The sequence below is a fragment of the Botrytis deweyae genome (assembly GCF_014898535.1).
Source record: "Botrytis deweyae strain B1 chromosome Unknown BDEW_020, whole genome shotgun sequence".
Classification (NCBI taxonomy): Eukaryota; Fungi; Ascomycota; class Leotiomycetes; order Helotiales; family Sclerotiniaceae; genus Botrytis; species Botrytis deweyae.
In genome coordinates this window covers 646,452-660,485 of record NW_024066227.1, presented here as the reverse complement: position 1 = coordinate 660,485, position 14,034 = coordinate 646,452, and the positions used below count along the sequence as shown (strand labels likewise).

Here is a 14,034-nt window from a genome sequence, read left to right as displayed (position 1 = left end):
CTATGAAATCAAAAATGAAGCTTCTCACAAATTCATGATTCACTCCCGCAATACGTTCACCAATAAGTCTGCATGACGCAAATTAAAAATTTCATTAATCCTCCGTAAGATCCCGACCTGCGCCACATGACCTGACCATTTCAATTCTTCCTATTGGCTGGAGACGTTCGGGAAGTGTGGCTCAAAATGACCTCGTCAATTTCGGGATCAAAATTAAGCTACGTCTTAATTCCTGCAGGTAGAGTACATATTCAAGCAAGATTATTTTTCCTTTTTCTTTTTTAAACCTTCATACAATACTATTTTGAAAATTCCTACCACTTTTCCTCTCACGACCTTTCGTTCACGAACTTTCGTTCAAGTCATACATACATAATCACTTTCAATTCTATTTACATACATCCTCTTAATTAGTCAAAATGGGTTTCAAAGCAGGTATGTTTATTTTTACTCTCTGACGGGCTTCCCACTTTTGAGAAATGTGAATCGTCCACGAAGAATTTCGCCATTGAGAGTTGGGACATGCGAATTGGGTCTTCGACTTGCACAACGGTATGACTGGTGGCTAGGAAATACTCTGGACGTCTTCAATTGAAGGCGGACTTGTATTTTCGATCTGGGGAGAATATTTGTTCGAGCCGCCACTCGACATTTCAACTCCATCCGCCACTCCGCCAGCTCTGGCCGCTATTCATAAACTTCTGCAAACACTCAAGACCCTGACAGCGTCTCCCTTCCATCTTGCGGCACTATATTCTCCCTTTTAAAGTCACTCGCTCGCCACTTTGCCCGACAAAGACTCTCATGCCTACACGCATAAAGAATAAATACTTACAACTTTCGTCTACAGGAGACGCAAAGAAGGGTGCCAACCTCTTCAAGACCAGATGTGCTCAATGCCACACCCTCGGTGAGGGTGAGGGAAACAAGATCGGTCCTAACCTCCACGGTCTTTTCGGACGTCAAACCGGTTCCGTTGAGGGCTACTCATACACCGATGCCAACAAGCAAAAGGCTATCACCTGGGACGAGAACACACTTGTACGTTTTACCACACCGCCACCAGAAATTTGTTGTATAGAGAGAGCCGCATCTAATATGAAATAGTTCGAATACCTCGAGAACCCAAAGAAATATATTCCAGGAACCAAGATGGCTTTCGGTGGATTGAAGAAGGACAAGGACAGGAACGACTTGATCCAGTATGTTTTACTTCCCATTTCTTTCTAACACCCCAGGGGTTTTCTACACATTACTGTTACCATGATGATTTTCTTATTCGTTAAACTTCTTACGTCTACTATGACTATGAGGATATAACATTATTATTCCAATTGTTCCTTCTGAAAGTTCAGCTTGATTCATCTACATTTTGAGATATTCGAGTCGCAGTAGCTAACCATCATCGCAGACACTTGAAGGAGGCTACCGCATAAAAGATTTCACGACCATTGTATACATAGAATTAGACACAGCACCTTGTACTCTAAGTTAGACAGATGCTCTCTGGGTAGAAGGAATTTGGGTCACACGTTTTTCGACCTATTAAAAAACAAATAACAAATACTCCTCTTCACAATTTTTCCATTAACGGTGTCATGAGTCTTGCCTTGCCTAGTGTTTCACAAATCTGATTTTATCCGAATTTTGCAAATCTCCAGTCGTGTGTGGCTCGAGTGTGAGTGTGGGTCTGACCGACATTTATAATAATTATGCATCTGATGGTCTGTCAACGGTCGGTCGATCCTATGTCAATGTTTCCTACGTCAGACATGCACGGACCACACATTGCACAGACGATATAAAAACAACTTTACAAATATATTTATTTTGAGTCTTTGATTTTGTCTTTTTAGCATTCTAATAAGTAAACCAGGTATTTTGTGAACTTCTACAACAGTGAATAGACCCGTACCGAAGTCCAATTGTTCTCAGATATTGTCGAGATAAGTGCCAATCATGACCTCCCCACCAAAACCACCAAATTCATTCGTCTCTTTTGAACCGCCATCTCAACTTCAATGTTCAATTGATCATATTCTATTCTGCTGCGAAATCAATATGAGCCTTTTCCTCGGAGTTTACGGGTAATGAGGCGTCCCTAGTCACAGGGCTAGGTGTGGATTTAGATTGAATATTCGAGTAAATTTTCTCGGCACCAGCAATACATTGCATGTTGGCGCCAAGTTTGTTCATAGTTTCCATCCATTCATCGTAGGGGTCTGAGTCGAAGACTATGCCACCGCCTGTAGGTTGTGTTAATTTATAGATGAAGATAAAGGATCAAGGGGTTTGTAGGCAGTGTCATTTGAGATAGAAAACTCGGCGCGAAAGAAGAAAATTAAACATACCAGCTTGCAAATAAGCAACTCCATCTTTGACCACCATAGTCCTCAAAGCAATACACGTATCCATCTCTCCCTCAAATTCATTCCCTTCTGCATCTACACTTCCATAGCCGAAATATCCGACTGCGCCCGCATATACACCTCTCTTCTCTTTTTCCAATTCGGCTATCAATTCCATGGCCTTGACTTTTGGGGCACCGGATACAGTACCCGCGGGGAAAATAGAACGGAAAGCATCGAATCGAGTCTTGTCTTTCCTTAACACTCCCGAGACTTGTGAGACCAAATGTTGCACGTGACTGAACTTCTCAACGACCATCAATCGATCTACGCGAGTAGTTATGGGATCGCATACACGGTTAATGTCGTTACGTGCAAGATCAACCAACATGACGTGTTCAGCGCGGTCTTTAAGAGAACTGCGGAGTTCTTCGGCAAGAGCTTCATCGATTTGAGGGTCTGCATTGCGTTTGACAGTACCAGCGATGGGGTGGGTTATCACGCGACCCTCTTCAGCTTTAACAAGAAGTTCGGGAGAAGCTCCTACAATTTGGAAGTCACCACAGTTGACGTAGAAAAGGTAAGGCGAGGGGTTGACGGTACGGAGGTGACGATATATATTGAAGGGGTGGAGAGAAGTTGGTCTTGCAAAACGTTGTGACGGTACTGCTTGAATAATATCACCAGATGTAATGTGAGTCTTAAGAGTATTGACATGCCCCTCGTAGCCTTCCTGCCCAATGTTTGAGGTATATTCATTGTCCAGTTTTATAGGTGGCTGGGTGGGTAGAGGTGTATCTGGCGATTCAAGAACGGAAACAACTTCATCAATGATTTCTTGTGCTTTCTCATAATCCGCTGGAATCTGTGTGAAATCTTCCGGAACGTGAAGGTATGTTATAACTTTTATAACTCCAAAAAACCGATCGAATGCGACAATAGTATCGAATAGCATAAAGAGTGACTCAGGAACTTGAAGAACATCTTTCATAGGTCGTGCGGTCTTAGGCTCGAAGTATCGAACACAATCATAACCCACATATCCAATGGCTCCACCTGTCAAAGGTGGTAATTTTTGACCCGGTATTTGTGCTACCCTACATTTGGACAATTCTGCCTCGAGCGCAGGCAATGGGTCCAGCTGTTCGCCATGTCCTTCACCAGTTTTGAGAATCTTTCGAGGTCCAGCTCCTATAAAACTATATCTGCCAACCTTCTCTGTTGCAGCACTCTCGAATAAGAAAGAGTGATCGGACTTCGAATGCGCCGAAATCTTGAGGTATGCGGCGGAGGGAGTAATGAGATCGGAGGAAATTTCTTTATAGATAGCAACTAGATTGGGAGCATATGACTTTCCTCGAATTTTGGAAAGCACATTCGATATTTCCGCCAAAGAAGGCGAGATGTCCTAGTTACTTTGTGAGCTTTTTTCTTGTCAATTCTGGGAGGAGTCATCTTTTCAACATACCCCCACCACCATTTTGTTTGAGAGGCGTAGATTGAAAGTAAAAAGAATGAATATGGGGGGGATAAAAGCCGATTGTAACTAGAAGAAAGTAAAGAAAGAGCGTGAAAGAATTCTTCCAATTGAGTCAATAATAATTCTTTGTGAGATTGTCACTTTGTAGAATGTAAATTGACCCGCAATGTATTTTGCCGTCTAGTAAAGCAGTGCAGTAAATAAAAGCGGTGACTCATGGCAGAACCTTCCACTGAAAATGCCAACAACAGGACATTTCCACCCCACTACGCGCGACATACCGCTACTTATGTACGTCGTATTGAGATCAACCATTGGTTTGTATGAGGATTTGTGCATTTTGAACTGCATTTCATAATGCATCCACGTGAAACCTTTACAACAAAATGAATTCTTGGATGCTGCTTAGGTCATAGCGCCTATATAACTTCCTGCATGTAATACTCCAAAGAAAGATGAATATCCTGGGTCTTCGGCGCCATTTTACTTCCCCTCTCTCATTCACGAATGTTGATGCTTCAGCAACTGCCCCATCAAATTCCTCGAATCAGGACTCTCAGGACAACAAGGATGTCTTACTACAAAGACTCAATGACCTCGTAGTCAGGTTGTCACATGACGACGCCGAAGACGATGCCATCACTGCGTTGCACAAGAAGACGGACGAGATGGAGACACTACTGAGAGTGGAATACTCTATGGATTTGGACCCGAAAGTATCTCATAATAAGGTCAAACCACCGCCGCCGCGAAGGGATTCCAACGACATGTTCTGGGGACGACCACTGAACACTAGAAGAGAGAGCTACATACGAAGATCCAATTCTCCGCCACCAATATCCCATAGCTCTTCATACAATAGGAGTGTAGTGGCGGTCGCGAAAGCTGCTGAGATAGCAACATCAGCTGAAGCGTTGAATGTACGACTTGCCAAAGCAGTCGGGGAACTCCAAGCTCATAGAATAGAAAGTGATGTAAGTTTATATACATCAGACAACTTTCAAGCTGAAGATACGATTGCTCATGTATTATATGTAGAAGATTCTGGCCTGGCACGTCTCCAAGTTGGACGAATGCACGGAAGAGATCACTAATTTAGAGCAACACATTTCGCATCTGTAGGTGCTAACTCTCATTCTCGTTCCCTTTATTTCCTCTCTCTTTTCTGGCCTTTTATTTTCTTGAGACTAAGCAATCTATCAATCAAATCAGCCAGGAAGAGCTTGGGACCAGTCAATCACTACTTAACCGTACCCAAATCGAAATGCAAACTATGGCAGCAAAGCACGCGAGAGCTCTGGACGATATAAGTTGGAGGGAAGATTGGGATGAACTTAATCAGGATGTGGACATGAGAGGTAACAGTAGTATAGGGGTGTGGGATGACTCTACCGAGTGTTTGGGCGAATAAATATCAACTAGGTTAATATTTCATGCCAGATATCTTATTGAGGATAAGTGGCAGCTTTGGCTCTGCGCTTATCCAGAAATTTGCATAGATATTAGGAGTTGGGGAAATACCAATTTTGCATGACAATCACAAAATCGGGGAGATTTATCAACATTGAGATATCTTCACTTTGACCATTCAAACCCTTGACCAAGCGGTCACTGACTGCAGAAAAAGATATGCTTGCAGGTCATGCGTGAGGTCCGAATACGGGCAAATCATACACAATTTCAAGGGTTGCAATCCCTCTTATCAAAATTGAGCCTTCAATGCATTCATATAACTGAGACAAGTGGTGCTTTGGGAGGGGGGTTCTGTGATGTTGCTAACTCCATTTCTCAGTCGCACACTAATCTTATTTTACAACATAGTAAGTACATCCACTGCTTCGCCATCCAACCAATACTCGCCGTCGCTATAACAAGAGACGGTAGCGTTCCATTCCACATACCTAATTATAGTCTCAAAATACAACCACTGGCCAAAAAAATGCGACAAAGCTATCACATAAGTCCACAAAGTCATGAAACAAATCTCCTTGTTCTCAATATTGTACGCAATGTATGTGTGAAGGATGAAAGATACCAAGGTCCAAGTACCGAACAACTGAATTCTTAGTTCGGTAACTTGAGACTGCGAAATCGGACCAGAACAAGTTCGACGGATTTTCGATGAAGAGGTGGAGCATCCTTTGGTATTGAGAAGTGATGCTGTTGAGGTCTAATATGTCGAATTTGCTATAACTACTATTGTAGCTGAGTGGGTGGTTTGGATTATGTCTTTCAGGCGGAAGATCGAGGGTTAATCGAGTGGGTGTTGCGTGTACTTGTATAAGGAAGACATATCAGATTGATAAAGCGAGAGGGGCTCTAGGTTATAGACCTCGAGCAGATTTGAAGCAAAGGATTAGGCGTAGCGGGAGGTGGTTTCTGGTATGTTTGCTTTCGGATTCAATCTACTATGCGGTTGTTCTGATGGTCAAGAAAGAAAGTCTATGGCACTACTGGCAATACCTAATGATCAGAGTAGATGAGATGAGAACTGGATTGAAATCAATGAATCAATATGTATACCACGGTTGCATTATGCTCTTCGATAATTTGGTGAGATCTCTCTCATGGCATGCGTCAAAATAAAATGCTTATTCCTACTAGCTATCCGATAAAAATGTCCGAGAGCATCATGTTCAATCCCACAGGAGGGTAAAAGATAGTAGGCACTTCTAAGTGGCAGTATGCTGGAAGGAACGAAGCAAAAGATCCACCATCAAAATTCACGCGACAGGTCTATATACATCCCTCTCGAAGTCTTTCATGGAGTGATGATTTCATTGCGAGACTTAAAATACAGTGTGTCGTACTCGCTTTAGCTCTCGATTTGACGGATCCTGCCTTTCTTGGCCCCTCTTCCACTTTCTCTCTGCCCCTGCTTCTATTCCACAATAGACCTGTGCGATTCAAATTCTAGAGACCATCTTCCTTCACCTAAGAGCGTCCACGGGTAGCTACACTTTCCGGCTGGTGATTGCGATTCCTCACGACAACCAAAAAGAAAAAACATACAACAGTGGGGATTCGCTGGTGGTCACCCACCCAACTACTAATCCACCGATCTGAAGCTTGTGTATGGCAGAGCGGACGGGATGCCCAATTCTCTTCAGTCTATGGTCGTATGTGTCAGAGGAGCTATGTTGTGAAAATATATTCAAGTCAAAACAAACGACGCTTCTCGCTTGATTAAGCTTGGCGCCAAATGCCTCCTGCCTGGAGCTTCCCTCAACTTTCACTTTCACCTTCAATTCAACTTTTCCAAACTCCAAAGAACTTCATATTTGATATCCTGCAGCTGTAACCTGAGTCTTGTCTCGAGGTGTTCATCCCTTCGACATTTTTCAATAAAGCACACATTCTCATATTTTCGGATTGAAGTTCGTTCGTGCCAATTCTCAATTGTTTCCAAGTTTAAGGTACAGAAAGTTATCATCTCTTCTCTTGTGGGTCTTTGTATTGGTTCGTAAGTTTTATTCTTCGAAACAGTGAGTATTGCTCTCCCCGAATGACGATTTTGGTATGATAAGGAAGAGTTTGGAGCAATCTGAAGCGTATCACTGAATCGTTATATCCAGCTTCACTTTCAACTTCACTTGAAATTTTTCATCGGATTTCTTTATTCGGACCCTTCTTCAAATATCTCAGGCCTCAGCCTTGATTGTATTAAATTGTCAATATGGCCATCGCAGCTTCACTTTGCGGTGATGCGAATGAGCAAGAGGTGGGTCGATTTCAGTCTCATGCGAGAGGTAATTCACTGACACATATCTTTAGAGTGGTATCATCGATATCGATGAAATCCAGGCCCATGGTAATCCGCAAAGTGCTCTTGATCTTTTGCAACTTTGGGTTCTAACTGAAGCAGGTATCTCTGCCTCGGATATCGCAAAATTGAGATCTAACCTCATTCATACTGTTGGAGTAAGAACATTCTTGCATCCAGTCATAAAAGTCTGATTCTCGACGTGAAGCTGACCTCGCATTAGACTCTTATTAATACGCCCATCCGAAGATTGGTTAAAATCAAAGGTTTCTCCGACATCAAGGCTGAGAAAGTCAAGGAAGCTGCAAAGAAAGTAGCCGTAAGTAACAAGCTCCGTATTACTTTATCTCATATGCTGACAAAAGACAGGGCCCCAACACTGGTGGTCAATTCGTCACTGCCGCTGAGCATGGCCACTTCCGAAAGAAGTGTATCAGAATTTCTACTGGTAGCAAGCAGTTGGATGCTTGTTTAAACGGGTGGGCGAATCTTCTTAATCCGACCTGAACTGGAAGGTCTAACTTTTTACAGTGGATTCCAAACTATGAGTATCAGCGAGGTATACGGGGAGTTCAGTGAGTTTCCTGAGACCTTTATGATGTTTCTCTCGCTAACAATTATAGGATGTGGCAAGACTCAATTGGCACATACAATGGCAGTCATTGCTCAGCTTCCTAAGGAGATGGGCGGAGCCGAGGGAAAGGTGGCCTATATTGGTAGGGAAGCAATAGCTTGCGAAGCCAAGATTTGTGGTGAACATCTGCTAAGACTTGACTGGACAGATACTGAAGGCACATTCCGCCCAGAAAGAATTTCGGAAATAGCAGAGCGATTTGGTGTCGATCCTGATCAAGCTCTCGAAAATATAGTTTATGCTCGTGCACATAACACTGAGGTATGCCTCGTGGTTCTTTCATTCCAGTTTCTACCCTTTGCTGACCATAATCAGATGCAGCAGGAATTGCTCGAGGGCCTTGCCCAAAATTTCGCAACTGATGAATACCGTCTCCTCATCATTGATAGCATTATGGCTCTCTATCGTAGTGACTTTATCGGACGTGGTGAGCTTTCCGAACGACAAGGAGCCCTCAACGCGTTTCTGCGTAAGGCAACACAAATGGCGGAAGAATTCAATCTGGTTGTCTTCATGGTATATATTTTTATCTTTTCCATCTCAGAGATCTGACTGACACTTTACAGACAAATCAAGTAATGTCGGATCCAGGTGCCAGTGCCCTTTTTGCAGGAGCTGATGGGCGTAAGCCTGCTGGAGGACATATACTTGCACATGCATCGACAACTAGAATCCTCTTGAGAAAAGGTCGTGGAGAGGAACGTGTTGCCAAAGTCGTAGATTCTCCTGGTAAGTTATCCTTGATCTATCCTAGTCACTTGTACTAACAGCATAAATCAGATTGCCCAGAACGTGAAGCGACATATATTATTACAACCGGCGGTATCAACGATCCTGAAAAGGCCTAATGAGATATAGACATCTGCCTCTTAACTTCAAAGTCAGACATACCTACCAAAGTCCTCATACACGTACTTATAACCTTGTATCATTCGATAACACATTGCTTTGGGTGGGCGTTAATATGATGGAAAAATTCAATGGATAAAGTCTGGCATCTTTCAATGTATATACCAGTTGCATACTAGAGAAAGGAGGAGTCATGGCGTTGCTTTCGTTGATGGCTCGAGAATGGTCAGTGATCGGGTGTTTGTGGTACCCCGTAGCTTCGGGCTTAGCTTAGCGTCCTCCGATAAGACACAAACCCCTGCCAAATATTTTTGCTTCAAAAAAAGTTCCCCAATGACAAGCTCAATTGAATAAACCACTTCAATTTGATTTCACGCGCAGAATCTGGAATTTTCATCACACATATGCAATTTATCTAGAGATACACTACAACATGTCGAAAGCACCAACTACCATTGGTGATAACTATACTGTCCTTCCTATCGCAATTCCTTCTACGCCCGCATACCCCGTTGCGACGACGCATCACATATATTTGCGACAGCATGCTCCAAAGATTCCGTCTGAGAATGATTCACGGAGTCTCTTCGCAACAAATTTACCTATAGATTCCACAGATATTCATATTCGAAGCATATTCGCATCATTGATAGGTGTTGGCCGAGTTGAAGATGTACGATTCGATGGGGAAAAGGAAGAGGTTGTCGCACAAAAACAAATCGAGAATGCCTCGCAGAGCAAGAAAAGGAAGAGAGGAGGCGAAGTCGAAATCGATACGAGTTTACCACAAGGATGGGATAGGCAATTGCGCATCAAGGGAAGGACAGCTGTGGTATTATTGGTAGATGAGAAAAGCGTAGAATCCGTTCTAAAAGCTGCACGAAAAACCTGCAAATCAGGAAAGGAATCAAAATACCCTATTTGGGGTGCAGGCGCTGAAGGCAAAGTGCCCGCTTTGGGTAGCGCACGTTATGCAATGAGGCAGGAGTTACGATTCCCTGACAAATTAGCAGTGCAGAGGAGTGTCGACGCTTTCATGACGAAGTTTAATAGCAAGGAAGAAGAGAGAGAGAGGGAAAGAAAGAGATTAAGGAATGTACCAGATGAGGATGGATTTGTGACAGTAGTGAGGGGTGGAAGGACAGGCCCAGCGAGGAATGAGGCGGCGGAAGAAAAGAGAAGAGAGATGGCCGAGAAGGAGGAGAAGAGGAGAAAGGAGTTGGAGGACGCAGGATTTTATAGGTGGCAGGGACGAGAGAAGAGAAAGAAGGAGGTTGGAGAGCTGGTCAAGAGATTCGAGGAGGATAGGAAGAGGGTGGAAGGTATGAGGGAAAAAAGAGGAAGGTTCAGACCTGAGAGATGATCAGGCTCGAGAAGCTTGACAATGCTACCTTAGACTGGAGATTGGATGGTCTCCGCTAATAAAGGTATGTGCGACAAATAATTTGTTTGTTGATTCGTCCCCTGTTTCGTGATGACACCGCGGGGCCATAAAAGCATATTCTTCCAATGGGCCAATTCCTGGTGGTTTTGAACATGCAATGACTACAAAAACCGCATTAAAAAATCTTCTCAACATTGTCTGATAATTCGCATAATTCAACCTTTCATCTGCCACTATGCTCGAATTGTTTAATTTACTAATTCGTGGCGCGGACAGATTCATTCTCAGGCACGCCTCAATCATTGAGTAGGCTTATGCCTTTGATCTCGTCTGGATCACCTCACTTACATGCCTCAGACAAGCATGTACAGAATTGACACTAGCACACAGTCCTAGCTTAAAACCATGAGTTCAGTCATGAAATCTATAAATAATTTCGAAGTTCAACAATAAACCAAAGGATTGTTCTCCTGTTCTTTCACACACAAAGAAATGTTTTTACTTGTTGTGTTGAATTCGTTGGGCGAAAGAGCTTTTGCTGAATCTCTGGCCTCCTGTCATTAAGAGTCAATCTTACTTGAGATCATTCTTCTTTTCTTTTATTCGTCGTTCTTGGGTATCCACCAGGTGATTTATTGACCTAGTTGGCGATTGAAGACATTGGATCATACTCAAGTCTTGACATGACTTGATAGCTATTGGAGACCATTTCACCCTGCCCATTGTATATTGATATGCACGGTAATATGGTCACTGAACAACTAGAGACACCAAGCCAGTTCAAGACTTCAATTCAAGTATTGAACAATGCAACAGATTTTTAGAGAATGTTATATATATGATTAGTACCATAATGTCATTCCCCTGTTATCCCCTGCCAATGATATGTTCTAATCACACTTCCAACTCACTAAGCATGTGCCAAAGTACCAGCGTAGTCTTCTCCTGCAATCACTGGGGCCCACGCAAGATTTCTCGACCCTGCCCATGGGCAACCAGTGAAAATATGAAAGCCGGCTGCTTTCTCACCTTGGAGCCAGAAGGAGTCGAGCACCTCAATCGCATGTGTGACTCTTGCAGAATCAAAGAAGATCTCGGAAGTACATCTACACTGACGCACGTGGGGATAGATGGAATCCGACGACCGTTCACGAGAGTAGGTACAGCAGCGAGTAAGTTACAAAGAGCATTTGAGGAGGAGACCCAAGAAACCAAAGCTGACCAATTAAATCAGGTAGTCGACGATCTTGATGAGAAGCGCAGGGAGACCGCGCAAATCAGTCAAGAGAGGAGAAGGGGATTATCTCAGGCTGACAGACTGATAGAGAGGAGACAGAAAGAACGAGTGTTGGATCAACTCCATAAACAGCTCATAGAGCGGGAGAGAGAAAGACACAAAGAAAGGAAGAGGAAGCTAAAGGCACAATATGAAGGATTAGACGATTGAAGATTGGCCGGGCAGCTAATACATATCTAGGTGGATAAATAGCGAGAAGCGGAGGAAAACTCATGCGGCCGGACCGCGCTGGATATTGGTTCTCCTCATCTTCGCTTCTCCTTCTTTGGAGCTGATTTCTGGTCCATCTGGTCCAGGTAAGTGCTCTTGTTTGACTTAAACGTCCTGCGATATCACTTCATTGCTTTCAGCCCCAACCTTCGCTTTTGCAATTTTGCTAGTCAGTCCAACAACAGGAATGTACTATACGATTTAACGGTCTACGACTCCAGGAGAATAGTCTTGAATGGTTCTGGAAACTAAACACTTGATTAACATATTCACACAAATTTACACAAAGCCTTGAAGCCTTTATTTCTACCATGATCATGAACATGTAATTACCACGTGAATGGAAAATAAACGAACCTTTAAGAGTAAAAAATGCGTGCATAGCCCCTACATCCTGTTCAGAACAAAGCAATATAGATTACAATGACATTGATGAATCTTTGTTTCCTTTGTTCAAAATACAACTGTTGATGCGAATTATTTTGAACAGAAAACATATACAACAAATCGCTTAAAACATACTGGATACTTGCCTCATACCATTTTGTATCCGCAGAACAGGCAGACCACAATAATTAGTCAAAATGCAACACAAAAGCCAACACCCAAATCCCATCCCATCCCCATAATCTTTACACACTCTTCATCGTAAGTTCAAACAGCTCCATCTTTTGACCGACAAAAATCATAAACGCGATAGAAGGAAATTACACCGGTGTCTTGTGGCATAGCCTGTCCTCTAATAACCCCATCGATCGTTTCTTCCATTAGCCCTGTCGAGAACAGGAAAGGTTTGGTTTTCACTTCTATATATTCAGCTTGATGAATTGGCTCTCATATTTTTGTGGTCTTCTTCAGAGTGACTGGATTCGATTCTGGAAAACCTTTCAAAGGGAAAGAGTTCTTTCTATCCATCCCTTCGCTTATGAGCATTCTAGTGGAGCGATGGATGTGAAGCTTCTGAATGAGATAAATAGAAAGGTTTTTATTCGTCCTATGATTCACTTTTCAACTTCACATTTGAGCCCTTTCAACTTGTCCAGGTATATAGCGAATTTTGACCGATATCGGCACTGAATGGTATTCATCTTGACCACGAATGTGATTATATTCGCTGTGTTCGGAACGCAGCATTAAAATTTTCTTCGCATATATATACCGGCAACGAACTTATTCCAGCAGAACTCTCTACATGCTTGTGGAATAGTAACAGCAGTATCCAGATCTCGACCCCCACACGAAAATACATACTACCTCTCAGAAAGCTAAAAGATCTCACCTCAAAACCAAACTTCCATACTCACCCTCACCGTAACGCTCACATTCCCCAGTCTCAAAATGACCTCGCCCCCAAAAATCATTTTCGTCCTCGGCCCCCCTGGTATTGGGAAGGGAACCCAGTGTATGCTCCTCGCCCAGTTATCGAATCCTCATCGCCACATCCATCACATCAGCATCGGCGATATCCTGCGCTCAGAGCTGCAGAAGCCATCTAGTAAATGGGCATCCATCATCCGAGCCAATATGGCCGAAGGCCGAACCGGTCCACCCGAGATGTCTGTTTCCATGTTACAGGAAGCGATTGCACGAAGGAGTGAGGATATTGATCTCGTCAAAGAAATGGTATTCTTGATCGATGGTAAGTCACTTGTATCAAGTACTGAGTGTGGATCTTCAAGTACTAATAAGAACATAGGATTCCCTCGCAGTATGGACCCCGTCGCTCTCTTCGAATCCACAATCTGTGCGCCATCTCTCGTGCTCTCTCTACATTGTCCGCTGCAAATTCTGCAAGAGAGACTTTTGTCTCGAGCTAAATCTTCCAGCCGAATTGATGATGGGGTCGAAATTATGCATAAGCGATTTGGACAGCACGTTTGTGCTACTGGACCTGTTATTGAACATTTTAGGGAGCGAGGGTTGCTGGTTGAGATTGATGCGAGTAGGAATGTTGAGGAGGTGCATCGGGATGTTTGGGAGGTGGTGGAGAAGATCTTCGGTGAGCGTCAAGGATGAGATAGAGGGGCTTGGTGTGTTTGCGAGACTTTGATGGGTGATGAGGGAATGCG

At 43.3% G+C, this 14,034-nt stretch overlaps 7 protein-coding genes across 7 annotated transcripts; 6 read left to right on the top strand and 1 right to left on the bottom strand.

Moving 5' to 3' along the window:
• Nucleotides 1-419: 419 nt before the first annotated feature.
• EAE98_008134 (uncharacterized protein) lies at nt 420-1,436 on the top strand (the record flags this gene model as incomplete). The annotated part of the gene is made up of 4 exons (XM_038955757.1): nt 420-435; nt 851-1,041; nt 1,108-1,202; nt 1,412-1,436. The coding sequence occupies 4 exons, from the start codon at nt 420-422 to the stop codon at nt 1,434-1,436; spliced, it is 327 nt and encodes a 108-aa protein (XP_038808051.1).
• A 604-nt stretch (nt 1,437-2,040) lies between these two features.
• On the bottom strand, nt 2,041-3,828 carry EAE98_008133 (uncharacterized protein; the record flags this gene model as incomplete). Its single annotated transcript, XM_038955756.1, has 3 exons — nt 2,041-2,246; nt 2,352-3,756; nt 3,817-3,828. 3 exons carry the CDS (start codon nt 3,826-3,828, stop codon nt 2,041-2,043), a joined length of 1,623 nt encoding a protein of 540 aa, XP_038808050.1.
• Nucleotides 3,829-4,283: 455 nt separating this feature from the next.
• On the top strand, nt 4,284-5,239 carry EAE98_008132 (uncharacterized protein; the record flags this gene model as incomplete). The annotated part of the gene is made up of 3 exons (XM_038955755.1): nt 4,284-4,802; nt 4,867-4,946; nt 5,041-5,239. 3 exons carry the CDS (start codon nt 4,284-4,286, stop codon nt 5,237-5,239), a joined length of 798 nt encoding a protein of 265 aa, XP_038808049.1.
• Nucleotides 5,240-7,504: 2,265 nt separating this feature from the next.
• EAE98_008131 (uncharacterized protein) lies at nt 7,505-9,073 on the top strand (the record flags this gene model as incomplete). The annotated part of the gene is made up of 10 exons (XM_038955754.1): nt 7,505-7,549; nt 7,603-7,749; nt 7,815-7,910; nt 7,961-8,070; nt 8,123-8,166; nt 8,215-8,307; nt 8,374-8,486; nt 8,541-8,741; nt 8,792-8,954; nt 9,006-9,073. The coding sequence occupies 10 exons, from the start codon at nt 7,505-7,507 to the stop codon at nt 9,071-9,073; spliced, it is 1,080 nt and encodes a 359-aa protein (XP_038808048.1).
• Nucleotides 9,074-9,507: 434 nt separating this feature from the next.
• EAE98_008130 (uncharacterized protein) lies at nt 9,508-10,437 on the top strand (the record flags this gene model as incomplete). Its single annotated transcript, XM_038955753.1, has 1 exon — nt 9,508-10,437. The coding sequence occupies one exon, from the start codon at nt 9,508-9,510 to the stop codon at nt 10,435-10,437; it is 930 nt and encodes a 309-aa protein (XP_038808047.1).
• Nucleotides 10,438-11,374: 937 nt separating this feature from the next.
• Nucleotides 11,375-11,905, top strand: EAE98_008129 (uncharacterized protein; the record flags this gene model as incomplete). The annotated part of the gene is made up of 1 exon (XM_038955752.1): nt 11,375-11,905. One exon carries the CDS (start codon nt 11,375-11,377, stop codon nt 11,903-11,905), a length of 531 nt encoding a protein of 176 aa, XP_038808046.1.
• Nucleotides 11,906-13,303: 1,398 nt separating this feature from the next.
• EAE98_008128 (uncharacterized protein) lies at nt 13,304-13,981 on the top strand (the record flags this gene model as incomplete). Its single annotated transcript, XM_038955751.1, has 2 exons — nt 13,304-13,604; nt 13,662-13,981. The coding sequence occupies 2 exons, from the start codon at nt 13,304-13,306 to the stop codon at nt 13,979-13,981; spliced, it is 621 nt and encodes a 206-aa protein (XP_038808045.1).
• Between the last annotated feature and the right edge of the window lie 53 nt (nt 13,982-14,034).